Source organism: Lynx canadensis, chromosome A1 (assembly GCF_007474595.2).
Source record: "Lynx canadensis isolate LIC74 chromosome A1, mLynCan4.pri.v2, whole genome shotgun sequence".
Lineage (NCBI taxonomy): Eukaryota > Metazoa > Chordata > Mammalia > Carnivora > Felidae > Lynx > Lynx canadensis.
Window position 1 is genome coordinate 150332563 of NC_044303.2, and position 17706 is coordinate 150350268.

The following is a 17706-nucleotide window of genomic DNA, read 5'->3' on the forward strand; positions in this document are numbered from 1 at the left end:
CATTTGGTATTTAGTGTAAGCTAAATTTGCGCTGTTGACTTATTTTATGTATTTCTCAGCTCTCTCTAATTTCTTAAGGTGGAGACTGGCAGTGAAGCAACCTCAGTAGCATCCATGAGTGCTCTTTGAGACTAAACAAATGTAACTTGAACTGTGTTTCTTTCTGGCTCCCTTTTAACAATGATATAGACATCAAGTCCTGATAATTTTGTTTTCTAAAATATTTCTTTTTTTTTTTTTTGAACATTTATTATTGAGAGACAGAGAGAGACAGAGCATGAGCAGGGGAGGGACCGAGGGACCAAGGGACGGGGAGACAAAGAATCCAAAGCAGGCTCCAGGCTCTGAGCTGTCAGCACAGAGCCCGACATGGGGCTCAAACTCACAAACTGCGAGATCATGACCTGAGCTGAAGTCAGACGCTTAACCGACGGAGCCACCCAGGCGCCCCTAGAATATTTCTTGAATGTGTATCTTCTTCTCAATCTTAAGCAACCATACTCTAGTTCAGGCCCTTTTCTTTATTTTTTTTTTTTAAATTAAAAAAATTAATTGACGATAGATGACACAGTGTTACATTAGTTGCAGGTGTACAACAAAGTGATTGAACAATTCTGTACATGATGCCCTGCGCCCCCCAGGTGTAGCTACCATCTGTCACCATACATCATTATTACAGCATCCTTGACTATATTCATTATGGTATGCCTTTTGTTCCTGTGACTTACTCATTCCAAACTAGAGGCCTGTATGCCCCACTCCTCTTTATTCCTTTTGCCCATCCTCCACTCTGGCAACCATCTGTTTGTTCTCTGTATTATAGGTCTGTTCTTCTAATTTCTTAACAGGACTTGATGTAGCAGTAACCTCCAAGTTGGTTTTCTTTGATGCTTTCAGTCTCTTTAAATCCTTTCTTCCAGTAGCAAGCATAATCTTCCTAAAACCCATATCTGACTGCATCACTTTTGCACTTAAAAGCATTACCTTATTCTTTGTCATATTTACCTTAGCAGAGCCTGAAACGATCCTCTCATCTGACTATTGTGTCCTTTACTAGTCATATCTCTTTTATGTTTATATTCTACTCTCCAGCTTGTCGATCTTCAAATGTGTAAAACTGTTGTTCACCTTTGTCTAAGCTACTTTCTAGGTCAGAATACCACTGCATTATGTTTGGTTAATTTCTATTCTTAATGACTTAACTCACTTATCACTTCCCAAGAAGTCTTCCTTTATCTTCTCCCTCACATGTTCCATAGAGATGGTGCCCTCCTCTTTTATTCCAAAAATGCCCTCTGTGCATTTCTATCACTGCACTTTATTATATTTTTGACATTGTTTTTGTAGTTATACAGTATTTGTGTCGCTTTTTCTTATTGGAATGGGAACTTTGTAAGAACAGGGACTCCTCTTTCTATCATTGGTGTAAACCATGTGTTTGAAATATGTACATTTTACATATAGGTAATAAATGTCTGAATGAGGAAACTCAGATCTACTTCTTTCACAAAATCATTATTGCCGATTTGTTCTCTAAACCCCGTTTGGTGCTCCTCACTTGGAATTCCCTTGTTTTTCTTTATTCTTGCTATAAAAATATAGGAATAGCCTTTGAGGGTATCTACTCATCTCTCCCCAGAATATAAAAACCCTGTTCTAGCATTTGTAGGAAATGGTCATTTAGATTATACTTGAATGCAGTATGGAACCTTACTACCTTTTAAGGAAGCCTGGATTGCTCCAGTTGTTGTGTACTTGCTGTATAGTATTCATAATTTGCATTGAGTTAATGAGTTAATTGTGGGAATAATGTTAAAGAGGGAATTTAAAAGTTTAACATTTCATTCATGTGAAAAGGTAAATATTCAGTTATATTTTGATAAGTAATAGTATGGGTAATTTAAAACAATGTTAACAGCTTCTAAATCTGTAACACTGGGCTTTAGAGCACTTACATGTTTTAGACTTGTAGTATTTTTATTTTCCAGCTATTTTTGGGTATATATCTTTTTTACTGAAATAACACTATACTTATTCATATATATAATTAGCATGCTCAGAAGTAATTTTTAATGTGCCTTTCCAGAATGTATTAAATACAGCACAGTGTTCTGAACACATTCATTCAGTGAAACAACACTGAATTTATTAACATACATAATATACAATGAGCTTTTTTTTATGTAGAGGAATTTCTAATTTTTATTTTTATTTTTATTTTTTTTTTAATTTTTTTTCAACGTTTATTTATTTTTGGGACAGAGAGAGACAGAGCATGAACGGGGGAGGGGCAGAGAGAGAGGGAGATACAGAATCGGAAACAGGCTCCAGGCTCCGAGCCATCAGCCCAGAGCCTGACGCGGGGCTCGAACTCACGGACCGTGAGATCGTGACCTGGCTGAAGTCGGACGCTTAACCGACTGCGCCACCCAGGCGCCCCTCTAATTTTTATTAAGAAAATTTTAATTGGAGTATAATTAAATCCAATGTTAAATTTGTTTCAGGTGTACAATATAAATAATTATTCAACAGTTCTATATATTACTCAGTGTTCATTGGGATAAGTGTACTTTTAATCCCCCCTATCTGTTTCCCCCATCCCCATGCCTTCCTCCCTCTGGCAACCACCAGTTTGTTTTTTGTATTTAAGAGTGTTTTTTGTTTATCTTTGTTTGTTCATTTTGTTTCTTAAATTCCAGACATGAGTTGAATCGTATAATATTTGTCTTTCTCCGTCTGACTGACTTCCATCCATGTTGATACAGATGGCAAAAATCTCTTTCTTTTTTATGGCTGATATTCCATTGTATGTATATACCACATTTTTATCCATTCATCTATCCTTGGGCACTTGGGTTGCTTCCATATTTTGGCTACTGTAAATTACATGACATTAACCATAGGAGTGGATAGATCTGTCTTCTTTGGAAAGATGTCTACTCAGGTTCTCTGCCCTCCCCTCCCCCCCCCACTTTTTTTTTTTTTTATTGAGAAACAGAAAATGAGACTGAGAGTATGAGCAGGGGAGGGGCAGAGAGAGAGGGAAAGAGAAACTCTTAAGCTGGGCATGGAGCCTGACTCAGGGCTCCATCTCATGACCCTGAGATGATGACTTGAGCCAAAATTGAGAATCCGTTCCTTAGCCGACTGAAGCATCCAGGTGCCTCTCTGCCCATTTTTTTAATTGAAATATTTATTTTTCTAGAGTTGAGTTTTAGAAGTTCTTTATATATTTTGGATATTAACCCCTTATCAAATACACCATTTGCTAATTCAATAGGTTTTCACTGTGCAGAAACTTTTAATTTTGATGTAGTCTCAATAGTTTACTTTTGCTTTTGCTTCCTTTGCCTGAGGAGACCTATCTAGAAAAATATTTCTATGGCTGATGTCAGAGAAATTACTGCCTGTGTTTTCTTTAAGGAGGTTTATGTTTTCAGGTCCCCCTTTATGTCTCTAATCCATTTGGAGTTCATTTTTGTGTATGGTATAAGAGAGTAAACCAGTTTTCATTCTTTTGCATGTACGTGTCCAGTTTTTTCAACACCGTTTATTGAAGAGACTGTTTTTCTCCCCCAGCATATATTGTTGACTCCTTTGCCCTAGATTAATTGACCACATAATTGTGAGTTTATTTCTGGGCTCTCTTTTCTGTTCCATTGATCTATTGGGTCTGGGTTTTTGTTTTTTGTTTTTTGTGTACTATTTTTTGCCAGTACCATACTGTTTTGATTACTACAGCTTTGTAGTATATCTTTATATCTGGGATTATGATACCTCCAGTTTTGTTCTTCTTTTTCAAGATGGCTTTGGCTCTTGGGGGTCTTTTGTGGTTCCATGCAAATTTTAAGATTATTTGTTATAGTTTTGTGAAAAATGCTATTGGTATTTTGATATGGATTGCCTTGAATCTATAGTTTGCTTTGGATAGTATGGACCTTTTAACAATGTTCTTCCAAGTCATGAGTATGGAATATCTTTCCATTTGTTTGTGTCATCTTCAGTTTATCAGTGTTTTCTAGTTTTTAGGGTACAGGTCTTTCATTTCCTTTAAGTTTATTCCTAAGTATTTTATTATTTCAGGTGCAGTTGTAAATGGGATTGTTTTCTTTTTTTTAATATGAAATTTATTGTCAAATTGGTTTCCATACATCACCCAGTGCTCATTCCAACATATGCCCTCCTCAATGCCCATCACCCACTTTCTCCTCCCTTCCATCCCCCCATCAACCCTCAGTTTATTCTCAGTTTTTAAGAGTCGTTTATGGTTTGCCTCCCTCCCTCTCTTTCCCCCCCCCCCCTTCTTCTCCCCCACGGTCTTCTGTTAAGTTTCTCAGGATCCGCATAAGAGTGAAAACACTTACGGTATCTTCACATAAGAGTGAAAATACTTACGGTATCTTTCTCTGTATGACTTAATTCACTCAGCATAACACTCTCCAGTTCCATCCACATTGTTACAAAAGGCCATATTTTGTTCTTTCTCCTTGCCAAGTAGTATTCCATTGTATATATAAACCACAGTTTCTTTATTCATTCATCAGTTGATGGACATTTAGGCTCTTTCCATCATTTGGCTATTGTTGAAAGTGCTGCTGTAAACATTGGGGTACAAGTGCCCCTATGCATCGGTACTCCTGTATCCCTTGGGTAAATTCCTAGCAGTGCTATTGCTGGGTCATAGGGTAGATCTATTTTTAATTTTTTGAGGAATCTCCACACTGTTTTCCAGAGCAGCTTCACCATTTTGCAGGGTTATTCGTATACAGTATCATGTCATCTGCAAATAGTGAAAGTTTTAATTCTTTTTTACCTATTTGATGCCTTTTACTTCTTTTTCTTGTCTGATTGCTTCAACTAAGACTTACAGTAGTCTGTCGAATTAAATTGGTGAGAGAGGACGTTGTCTTGTTCCCGAATTTAAGGGAAAAGGTCTTAGTTTTTCATCATTAAGTATGATGTTACCTGTGGGTTTTTCATATATGGCCTTTGTTATGTTGAAGTATGTTCCCTCTTAAACCTAGTTTGTTGAGAGTTTTTATCAAGAATGGATGTTGTACTCTGTGAAATGCTTTTTTCTGCATTTGTTGAGATGATCATATGGTTTTTATCATTTCTTTTGTTAATGTGATGTATCATGTTGATGGATTTGCAAATATTGAACCACACTTGCATCCCTGGAATAAATCCTGCTTGATTGTGGTGAATCATTTTTTTTTAATGTGTTGAATTCGGTTTGCTGGTATTTTGTTGAGGATTTTTACATGTGTTACTCAGATTTTTTTTTTTTTTGTAGTGTCTTTGTCTGGTTTTGGTATCAGAGTAATTAATGTTGGTCTTGAAGAATGAATTTGGAAGTTTTTCTTCCTCTTCTATTTTTTGCAATAGTTTGAGAACAATAGGTGTTAACTTTTCTTTAAATGTTTGGTAGATAGATGGCACCTGTGAAAGTCATCTGTGAAGTCATCTGGTCCTGGACTTTTGTTTTTTGGGAATTTTTGCTTATTGAGTTTGTCTCATTGCTATTAACCAATCTATTCAAATTTTCTGTTTCTTCATGATTCAGTTTTGTAATAATATTTGTTTCCAGGAGTTTATTCATTTCTTCTAGATTGTCCAGTTTTTTTACAGTGTTTAGTATTTATGTGATGTTGGTTGTTTTCTCATCCTTCATTTCTGATTATATTTCCTTCAGTTCTTTTTTCCTTTATGAGTCTATCTAAAGGTTTAATAAATTTGCATATATTTTCTAAGAACCAGCTCTTGGTTTCATTGATCTTTTTCTGTTGCTTGTTTGTTTTTGTTTCTGTTTCTTTTATTTCTACTCAAATCTTTATTATTTCCTTCTTTATTTTGACTTTGGGCCTTGTTCTTCTTTGCTAGCTCCTTTAGGTCTTAGGGTTAGATTGTTTATTGAGATTTTTCTTATTTCTTGAAGTAGGCCTGTATTGTTATAAAGTTCCCTCTTAGAACATTTTTTTGCTGCATCCCAAAGATTTTGGACTGTTTTGATTTTCATTTGTCTCATGTATTTTTTGATTTCCTCTTTGATTTCTTGGTTGACCCATTCATTGTTCAGTGTAGCATGTTATTTAGTCTATATGTATTTATGTTCTTTGGAGATTTTTTTCTCATGATTGATTTCTAGTTTCATAACATTGTGGAAAGAAAAGATGCATTATATGATTTCAGTCTTTTTGCATTTCATTCTTTTTGAATGTCTTGAATTTTTTTTGTGGGCTAATGTGATTTACCCTGGGAAGTGTTATGCAGTCTCCTGTATATATCTGTTAGGTCCATCCAGTCTAATGTCCAATGTGTCATTCAAAACCACTCTTTTCTTGTTGGTTTTCTGTCTGGATGATCTATCCACTGATATAAGTGGGATGTTTAAGTCTTCTGTTACTGTATTACTGTCAGTTTCTTCCTTTAAGTCTTAATAGAGTTAATAGCACTATGTATTTAGGTGCCTCCTTGTTGGGTCCATAGATATTTATGAGTGTTATATCCTCTCATTAGATCATTCCTTTTATTATTTTATTATGTCCTTCTTTGTCTCTTGTTCACAGTCTTTGTTTTAAAAGTCTATTTTGTCTGATAAAAGTATTGCTACCCCAGCTTTCTTTTCACTTCGATTTGCCTGGTAAATGTTTTTCATCCCTTCACTTTCAATCTGCATGTGTCTTTAGGTCTGAAATGAGTCTCTTGTAGGCAGCATTTAGATGGTTCTTGATTTTTTTGTTTTAGTCTTCTAGTATTTTTACTTTCCAATTTGTTTTTTAAGCTACCGTCAAAAATAATAGTAGATTCTAAGAATTAATGACAGAGTAATAGAGGTATGATCTAGGGTTGTCAGCTTGGCTTTACAGGTGCTAATCAACACGATAGATAATAGATCTTCAGGTAAATGAAAGGAGATTTTAAGAAATTTAATTACTAATAATTAATTTTTAAAACCAGATGTGTCATTTTATTTTAAGGTAAAATTTAAATACTTTAGTTATATGCAGTGGATCTTGACTATAATGCCATTTATAATAATTTCTAAATGCTTATTTTAAGTATACAGAAACTAAAATACTCTAGCCATCTAATTTGTTATGCTATCAGCTCAAACAGAATTAGGAATGCTAAGACATTCTTTTACTTCAGTTCTTGATGCTGGTATCCAGTCTTTGTCATGGCTCAGCCTTATTTTCTGACTTTAAGGAAAGTATTAACCAGTCAGGTCTATTTTCTTTCAAGAGAGAACCTATCACCTATTGTAGGGGAAGTTCATTTTGAGAGTAATGTGAGGAAAATTCACTGAGTAATTTTTTTTCTGGAGAAATCTGTAGTGGGCTCTACCTGTACCATCCCTCCTAATACAAAGAAAAGAGAACACTAGCTATGATGTAAGCATATAACAGTTTGTCATTCTCAGAATTAAAATCATTGCTGTTTTTGTATTGTTAACTAATAAGGAAATTATAGTTCATACTAGTCCCTGATTTTTCTATATTTTGTTGAAAGTATGTGTGTTTAACAAAGTGTAGTAACATAAATGTAGAAGGAATAAGATAATTTGATCAGTTGTATTTGTATTTATTTCATTATTGCACCTTGAATTAAACTTGTGTTTAATTTTGATTGTATAACAGCAAAAAGGACTTTAGATTCACATATTTAATTTGTTCTCCTTTTAAGATGGTTCCATGGGAAAATTTCCAAACAAGAAGCTTATAACTTATTAATGACAGGTAATTGTATATTCACTTGCCTTTTCTAATATCTTTATTAAAAAAGTAAAAGAGAAAACCAACAATTTATCATCTGTTTTGCCTTTAGCACTAATTTGATATTTATACGTACTGTAATTTCTTGCCCACCACAGAGAAACTGGTGTACTTGTTATCTGGTGTTTTTTAGTTGAATACATATATGCAGTATAAAATTCAGTGACATGTGTTTCTTTCTGAGTTCCCAATTTCTTCACTAGAAGCAGCACCAGATGAGAGGTTTTTTTCTGTATTTTTGTAAGTTTTCAGTGTCTGTATGTATCTCCCTTCCTCACTTCTGCATGCACCCCTAAACATACCCCCTCCACACACATTCACAGGAATGTGCAACACACTTTTTTCATGTTAGAATATATTTTGGGTGATCATTCCATATCTGCTTATATAAGTTTTCATTATTCTTTTGAATGGCCATAAGCTTCTGTTAGATAATTATGGTTTTTATATATCTATAGAGGAATATTGTGTAGTTTTTATTTTTTGCTCTAGCAGATGTTCTTGCATTTATCTTTGTGCACTTGTGGAATTACAGAACTGTGCCTTATTTAAAATATATTAATTTCAACCTTTCCTAAAACTCTGGTTATAGAGGTATGTAAAGTAAAAATTGACTTATATTGTGGGTTTATCATTTAAATTAGAAACAATCCTGTCATCATTTATCCTAACATTTAATACTGAATTAATTTAACTACAAAATATCTCTTTAGTAAACCACACTTTATAAGGATTTGAGACCAGTTTAAGCCATAATCTACAGTTGAGAAATATAGTTCTTTAAAAACAACCAATGTTTGATAGTTTCTGTATATAGTGATTATTAAAGGTGTTATCTGAATTATTGTTTTGAATTACAGGAATTGCAGTTTAATATAATTAATTCTTGGCTCTTTTGAAAGAGTCAAGACAGTTTCAGAGGTGTTTGATTTTCTTGTGAGGATGTAGGTTAAGCAGGTTAAAAATAAACATGATGATGCTGCATGGTAGTAATAGACACCAGACCTTCAACCAACATGACATGCTATCAGCCTTGAGAGTGGAACCAAAATATTTATTTTAATGAATTTACTGAATTTTGAATATAAGTTTATATTTTTGAACTTGCACCATCAAGGACTTGAAGCACTCATTCTTGTTTTAGGCATTTCAACTTGAAAAGGAGCTAAACTTAATTTCTATACGTTACTTTTTTTCCTTTGGGTCATGCTCTTTTAAGAATCTGGTGATATTTTCCCCTGAAAAGTGCACCTAAGCACTTGCATGCATAATTTTGCATGAATTCCTATTCTTTGTATTGAACATGAAATTACTTGGTAGTAAGTGTCTTGGCTAGATGATTGGAGCTGTCGATAATTTACATGAAAATTACATCTCATATTCTAAGTGTTCATTGTGTTTTCCTAAAAGCAATCAAGTTCTGATGTTTCCTGTTTGATTAGTACTTAAGACAAAGAGAAAACTAAGCATTTTAGTTTTAAGAGTCACTGCCTATCAAAGATATCAAAAAGACTTCCCTAAAATTAGTGAGAAAATCTTAAAATATGATAATTTATTTTTATGTGACTTTTCAGGTTCTTACCTATTAAATGAAATGTAGTGTACATGTACTGATTTTGATGAGGTGTACACATATTCCATTTTTAATCAACCTTTATAAGCTTTGGCACTATTTTATTACAGTTACTACTTTTTTTTTTTTAAGTGTTTGTTTTTTGGAGAGAATGAGTGGGGCAGGGGCAGAGAGAGGAAGAGAAAGAATCCCAAGGAGGCTCTGCACTGTCAGCAGAGTGTGATGTGGGGCTTGATCTCAAGACTGTGAGATTGTGACCTGAGCTGAAATCAAGAGTCAGACACTTAACTAACTGAGCCACCTAGGTGCCCCTATAGTTAGTACTTTTTCATGTTTAATCAGAAGCATTGATTAAATAGAGTATTCCTAAACAAAATTTACTGTTTGTAATTTATTGACTATTCTTACTAAGAGCGTTTACAGACAGTATGTGGCCATTTTACCCCATATTCTCTGTTGGATTATTCTTTCCAAGTTATGACAGGTATAGACATTATTAACCAGAAATCACTGCTGTAGACTTCTGTATTTTTATGTGTTACAGAAATGCAACATCATGGGCGGTTGTGACTCATAAACTAGAAAATACAAAAATGTGTTAAAATAGTCTTTATTATAAAGCAAGTTCCTGGTGAAAGTTTATGACTTTTGAATGTACTTTATAATTAGGATACTTAACATTTTTTTTTCTTTTTTATTTGATAATTAGGAAATAAAACTAACAGCTTCATTTTTACAGTTGGCCAAGTCTGCAGTTTTCTTGTGAGGCCTTCAGACAATACTCCTGGTGATTATTCACTTTACTTTCGGACCAATGAAAATATTCAGCGATTTAAAATATGTCCAACACCAAACAATCAGTTTATGATGGGAGGCCGATATTATAATAGGTAAGTTGTGAGAGATTTTAGTTATCTTTTACTTTTGGCAAAAATAGTTGAAATTTCAATAATGTATATCAGATTCAGAACTGCATAAAAGTTTCTTCTTAAAATTTAAAATTATAAGGCCTTCATTATAATTTAGTAGTAGTCATGTCCAAGAATTCTTTAGACAGGGTCAAACATGAATATAAGTTAATAATTGATAATTTGTTTTCTTCTAAGATAATTTATGTTGTTGATTATGCACAAACTGTTTACAGAAAATTTGCTAAGTCCTTATATTATCTGTAGGATAGCAAAACATCTGTTCTAAGAAAAAGAAAATATTTTACATTTTCTTATCAGTGAGACATTTTAATAGGAAAAAAGGTTCTTAAAGAGTAAACAGAGACTTGTTACAAATGTTAGTCATGTAATTGGTTTGTTCTCAAGTTGGTATTTCTTTGTTGTAATTATTGGATCCTACTTGTCATTTTTAAAATTCTAAGTAAACTTGTTGCTTATCCCAAAACTCAGAATGAACTTTAGCCACTTGATCAGAAAGATAAGTTAACAGAGAAACTGTATGATAGAATGTTAGCTTTTTAAATTTTTTTCTGTATATTAGTAATCTTTCATCCCCCCCCCCCCCCCGAATGTAAAGAATTTCCTATACTGATAACTCTAGAGTGGCATTATCTTCCTCTTGGAAGCTTTTGTAAACTAAAATGGTGCCATTTGCCTAGGTTACTCCCTTAATACCACAGCAGTATTTTCCATTCTATTTATAGAATTTCTCTTAATTCCAGCTTGACCTCTGAGCGTATAGAGATTCAGCAGGTGGTTCATCTTAGAAAACAATACAAACAAAAAACAAGTAGAACTTGCTTGCCTAGGAGGCCAGTGGACAGTGATAAGATATCAAATGGAAGATGTGAGTCTAGTAATTGGGATCCTTTTTCACACTTCTTACAGAAAAGCTGCTTGAGTGGCTTCTGTATTATAGTTCGATCTAGATACCCTCACTGAAAATCCACCTAGCTGCACTTTGAGCTCTATATAAAGGTCAGTTAATTTTTCCCATTGTCCAGTTTTCTAGGGATTTGGAATATATAAAACTCTAAGTTGAAAACATATTCTTAACTAAATTGATAAATATCTGTCTGGAGACTAATTTTAAAGATAAAATAATTTACATAGATTTATTTTCAGGGAAGTTTGTTTACTGACTCAAACTTTGTTATATTCTGCAAAGATGAAAATTCTTCCTGCATAATGGAGGATGTCTTTTTTATTGATAAAGAACTGAATGAAATAGGAAGAAAGAAGTATTTGAAGTCTATTTCTTTCTAAATTATTACAAAATTATTAGTCTGCTTGCAAAATGATGAGTCAAGGGGCGCCTGGGTGGCTCAGTCAGTTAAGCCTCCGACTTTGGCTCAGGTCATGATCTCGCAGTTTGTGAGTATGAGCCCGTGTCGGGCTCTGTGCTGACAGCTCAGAGCCTGGAGCCTGTTTCAGATCCTGTGTGTCCCTCTCTCTGCCCCTCCCCCACTTGTACCTTGTCTCTCTCTCAAAAATAAATATTAAAAAAAAATACTTTCATAAAAAAAAAAAAGCAAAATGATGACTCATAATTTTTTAAGTAGATACTAATTTAGTGGTTGTGATCATTCCCCCAAATTTTCTTTTTAGTTTTATTTATTTGGTAAAGTTCAGGAGTATTGTTGTTTCTAGTATTAATGTTAAAAAGTTTTTTTTTTTTTTTAATTTTTTTTTCAACGTTTATTTATTTTTGGGACAGAGAGAGACAGAGCATGTACGGGGGAGGGGCAGAGAGAGAGGGAAACACAGAATCGGAAACAGGCTCCAGGCTCTGAGCCATCAGCCCAGAGCCTGACGCGGGGCTCGAACTCACGGACCGCGAGATCGTGACCTGGCTGAAGTCGGACGCTTAACCGACTGCACCACCCAGGCGCCCCTAAAAAGTTTTTTTTAACGAAAGCTAGAATTATGTAAATCTGATGCCTGAAAAAATGCAGTTTTACAGTTATTTTGGGAATAGACATTTCAGCATGGAAATATATTCCATTTCAACATTAGTGTCAATAATAAAGTAACTCTTGGAAGATACACGTTTGTGGGACACCTGGCTTGAGACTCAGTTGGAAGAATATGCAATTCTTTAAAAATTTTTTTTTTAATGTTTATTTATTTTTGACAGAGACAGAGCATGAGCAGGGGAGGGGCAGAGAGGGAGGGAGACACAGAATCTGAAGCAGGCTCCAGGCTCTGAGCTGTCAGCACAGAGCCTGACACAGGGCTTGAACTCACAGACCGTGAGATCATGACCTTAGCCGAAGTCGGATGCTCAACTGACTGAGCCACCCAGGTGCCCCACAGAGTATGTGATTCTTGATCTCAGGGTTGTTGAGTTCAAGCGCCACATTGGGTACAGGTTACTAATATATATATATATATATATATATATATATATATATTATAAAATATATATATTATATATTAATTATATAATATATAATAAACAAGAAAAAAGATACAACTTGGTGATTAGCAATGATTATTTAGATATGTAAATATAAAATGGGAATATCCATTAAATTTGTGTAACAGAGACATACTCTACTGTCTTCTCCCCATTAATTCTACATTAGCTTTTTGATAAAGAGATAACACTTAAGTCTGTTTCATTTAGAAACTGCTTTGTTGAAACATAACCTTAACAATCCTATATTAAAACTTTTAGAAAAGCAGGAGAGTCATTTAACAGCAAATAAAATTCAGTGAACATTTATTAACTAATTTTCTTTGTGAAATGTACAGCTCCTGTGCATATTCATTAAAGAGAAAAATCTATGAAGTACAGGTCTATGAGAAAAGATGGTAGGCTGACTGATGAGTTCTGGGATGTAAACATGGACATAGGAGAGTCAGTGGAAAGAGGGTAGATGAGATGGTGATGAGAATGAAGAGGGAGGTAGGATTTTGGTCAGACCTTAAAGATTACTAACATTTATCTAGGGGTTCAAGAAGAGAGAGACACCCATTTATTAATTTATTTATTAAGTAAATTACTAAAATGCAAGTATAAGACATAGTAGTATCTCTAGAAACTCACATTTATTTTACAAATCAACTTATAGTGAACATGTTTTAGTTTTCTGAGATGTAAATCTATCTGATTTCATGTCTAAAACCTTTATGGAATGTCTAGGAAATTGTGGTTTGTTGTGTCTCCCTTGATTATTGTTTTAGGTATATCTGGGAAGAATATGAACTAAAGTAATTTAAAGAAATCTTGAAAATCCAACTCATTGGTAAAAACATATCTGGTTGTCACACACTTTTAAATTTGTTCTTGGGCAGTCTAAAGTGTACTCCATAGCAGTGTCCTGTTCTTTGAGCTCATGGACAAGAATTATATAGTGACACTGACATGATCCACAGGATCAACTGCATTTTACACTTAGAAACCTTTTAATATTGCTATTTCTCATAAATTTGATGCTTTTTGCTTCGAACCACATCGTCATCTCTGTGATGGTATCTGTCTTCACATGTATTCTTTTCTGATTTTCTTTTTTCTTTTAACATTTTGGATTTGTATGTGGTATTACATATTTTCTTTAAAAGCTTGTAACCATCCTTGTCTTTTTAATGTTAATACATTTTTATGTGTCTCATTTTGCACCTCTCTCTTCGTTGTATAAAATGCTGCGTCTGGTATTTAGTTCATATCCACTCATAATTGTTTTTTTTATTAATCTTTTCAAGTCTCCTATTTTGCTGTTTTTAACATTATATGTGGTTTAAATTAATTTTGTAGTATAGCAAAGTTATTTTATCTTTGGAGATCTATATATGTATATATACATGTGTATCTGTGTGTGTGTGTGTATACACATATGTCTCTAAAGATAAAATGTATCTTCCAATTCTGTTAGTAGGGAAAACTGTGGAAAAAATCAAGTGGAAGGTTAAATAAGATGTTTTGAGAAATGTTTGCTAGCTGTCCCCAAAGTACCCATTCCTCCAGTATATTAAAGAATAGTTTAAAAGTGTAGGATTTAAGTATTCAGGGCAATAAAAGGGCCTACTGATTATACAGAACACTTTAATATTGAAAAAACTCATTATACCATGCTAAAATCTGTGTTAAAATACATTATATAATGTCATTTTATTTTCACTTTATTGGTAAAATTTCCCAAGTAGTAGGAATATTTTGTAGCATTGTTTATAAAAATTATGAATAAGCCTTTCCTGTTGTAGCAATAATCCCACATGTAAAATCAGCTCCTAGTCTTTTGTTTGTTTCTGCTTTTACCTGCTGTGAATACGTTTTTTGATCTAACTTCATCTGATTGTTATAAAAGCAGAATGTAAGTGTTTTGAGGATAAAAATTCTTAAAATTTACTTGAAGTCAGTACTTTATCAGTTTTCTCAATTGCTCTTTTAAAAGTAATGCTCTTTTAAAAAAAATGGTAGACTTTTATTCTTTCCTTACTTGTAGTGACTTCTTGGGTATATGTATGCAACATTGGAATCTCTGATTCAGGTTTTTCTGACCTGTAAACCAATTCTTGATTTTCTAAAATAATGTGACTATTATAATCATATTTACTATTAATGTATTTGGGTTATATGCTTGGGAAAAACGCAAATGGATAATCCTTGCTAATAGGGTTTTTTGTATTTTTTTAAGACAGATTATGTCAATATTAGTTATTTTTATCTTTAACAGCATTGGGGACATCATAGATCACTATCGAAAAGAACAAATTGTTGAAGGGTATTATCTTAAGGAACCTGTACCAATGCAGGTCAGTGTTGTTTTTCTTTTTGCAATAATAAGCATTTTATTTTAAAATGCATTTTTGGTAGTATGTTTTATGCACACATTGATGCATTTAAAATTGGATAAAATTTAAAACTGCCATTATTCTGATTGTTTCAGAAAGTAAATTGTAAGAGAATCACTTAGTTTTTATTTATGTTGTTTCTAGCCTTGGTGCCTTTTTGAGAATAGAAGGAGTGCTGGGGCAGAAGCCAAGTTTCAGTGGGTCAAGGAGTGAGTTTGTTGGAGGCAAAAGTGGAGACAGCAAAGATAAATCACAGCCGGGCTTACCTAGGTGAGCTTGGTAAATAAAATAAAAATGATGTCTAGAAGAAGATACAGGGCTAAGAGAGGTTTAAACTTTTTATTTCACTGTTTATTTGCCTATAGGCTTACAGGGAGAGAGTTTCGAGCACATGTGTATGCTCTGGGTAAAGCCACTAGTAAAGAGGAGAGTGGGTGAGATGTATTGGCAGTACCTGATGTACAAGGTCTGAGGGAAGGCAAGAGTGGTTCACATCTTCCACATAAGAAGAAAGATGGTCTTGAACAAGAGGGCCTGTTGAATATTAGCTGCTTAGTGCATAGGGTGATTGCTTAGTCTGTTTATTTCTTACACTTCCTGGAGAGTGTTGGGGAAAGCTTGTGGCAGAGGTTAGGAACAGGTATTTCGAAAGAGTGATTAAGAATTTTCCTGTGTGGAAAATGGAGGCACTGATACTTTAAGGATATAAAGAAGGATTGTAAGAATTTTCAGTTACCCAAATAAACTTCCACAGTGTTTGGTTGTGTCTCTAGCTTCTCAATTTTCCCTCCTCCTAACACGTTAGTTTCAGAGGGCTATACCTGCTAGTCATTACAGTTGCTGAGATGCGGTCATTATCTGATGCTTAATATTAATTCAAGAATCATCATCATCTTGTCACACTTAATATAGCTTCATTCCTCGTAGAATGCATGGTCCACGAGAGCAGGGGTGTCGGGTTGTAGTTCCAGTGCCTAGAATAGTACCTGGCATGAGGTATTCAATCATTGTTACTGAATGACTATGTGCTCCCCAGTTGGAAGACCACTCGCTTCACCCCCTCTGTATTATCACTGATGTCTCTTAATCTCATTGTGCTTGCTGCTGTCTTCATGTCAGCCCCTTCCTATAGGCCTGTGTAAACACTTCTAGTTGAAGATCCATCCCAAGTTTCACTTCCTTCTTGACACCTGCCTAATTACTGCAGTCAGCACTGATGTCCTGCTTTCTCTGGCAGTTCTGGCAGACATGGGCTGTTCACTGTACTTAACGAACATGAACACTAACTTTTTTTGTTTGTTTATTTTAAATAACATAGTATGGTACATGTTTTCTAGAAGCACTGCTCAAGGTCTTTTTTATTAGGGGTCAGAGGTGCCTTTACCTGCAGATGACAGATTCTGCCACTGCATCCCATTGCTATGTCCTGAATTCTGATTCACATTGGACGTTAGATTAATGATGGCTTTAATTTGTTTTAGAGGTCTACAGATTTTATTGTGTTGGCCTACAGATTAAGTCAGACTTTTCCCATCTTGAAATTGTGCTTAGGATTTATTGAATTTTTTTAGAAAAAATTACTTTTTAGAATAAAAAAGCAATAAATTTGGCATCTAGTCAAACATCTAGACATGTAGACATCTAAATAAATTTAGAATAAATTTGACATGTAGTAAATGTTTTTACCTAAGTTATAAGGTTGTTTTAAGAAATTACTTCACGTATACAGTCTGCCTCACGCTTGAGTTGCTGTTTAATTACTGAACAAACCCCAAATTGTTGTCCTTTGCAAAAGTGCCAATCAATGCATCGGATACTTCAGAAATAACCAGTGCTAATTACAAGGCAGTTTGATTACTACATAACAATGATTAAATGCTATTTGAAGTCTATTTTGGGGGGCCTGGAATAAAAGTAAGTTACTGTAGAAGTTTGGGAATCTTGATACTTAACTATCCTTCCCAGCAGGATTCTGTAAGAGAACAGAAAGGGGAGTAATCTTTTATTATTGAAAAACTGATTAGCTCCCTCTCCCTAAGGGGACTCTGCATACCCTCACCCAGAGTAAGATGCTGGAACAGAAAGAGTAGAATCCTAGCTAAGTCTGCTTACTTTGTGGAGCTAACACTTCTCAAGACAGACACTAGAAGAGAAGGAGCCTTTTGAGACAATGCAGCCCACAAGAAAATAGCCAACATTTTTTAAGCACTATGTTTTAGACACCGTTCTTAAATGTATTAATTTAATTTTTTCAACAACTTGATGATGTTGCTACTGTAAGACAGGGAAATTCAGACTGGAGAAGATAAGTAAATTATTTAGGGCGTCAAGTTATTCTTGACTCTTCTTTCTCTCCTATGCTTTGTATCCATACTGTCAGGAACACCATGCTGCCTCTGCCTTCCAAATAAATCTAGAACATGACCACCATCAGAATCTGACTTTCATCTCCCTGTTTCCACTTTCACCCCTTAACACTGAATAATTGTCAGAGGGATCCACTTAAATTGTGAGTCAAATCATTTCACTCCTCTCTTTAATATTTGCATATGTTCTACATTTCATTCAGAGTGAAAGCTAAAGTCCTTACAGTGGCCTGTCAGACTCTTAG

General features: G+C 34.3%; 1 protein-coding gene across 1 annotated transcript in view; it reads left to right on the forward strand.

Moving 5' to 3' along the window:
• RASA1 (RAS p21 protein activator 1) overlaps positions 1-17706 on the forward strand; it is a 113392-nt gene that overhangs the window by 63394 nt on the left and 32292 nt on the right. Inside the window, 3 exon segments of the mRNA XM_030322350.2 lie at positions 7687-7739; positions 10088-10238; positions 14978-15056. Coding sequence (XP_030178210.1) covers positions 7687-7739; positions 10088-10238; positions 14978-15056 — 283 coding nt within the window.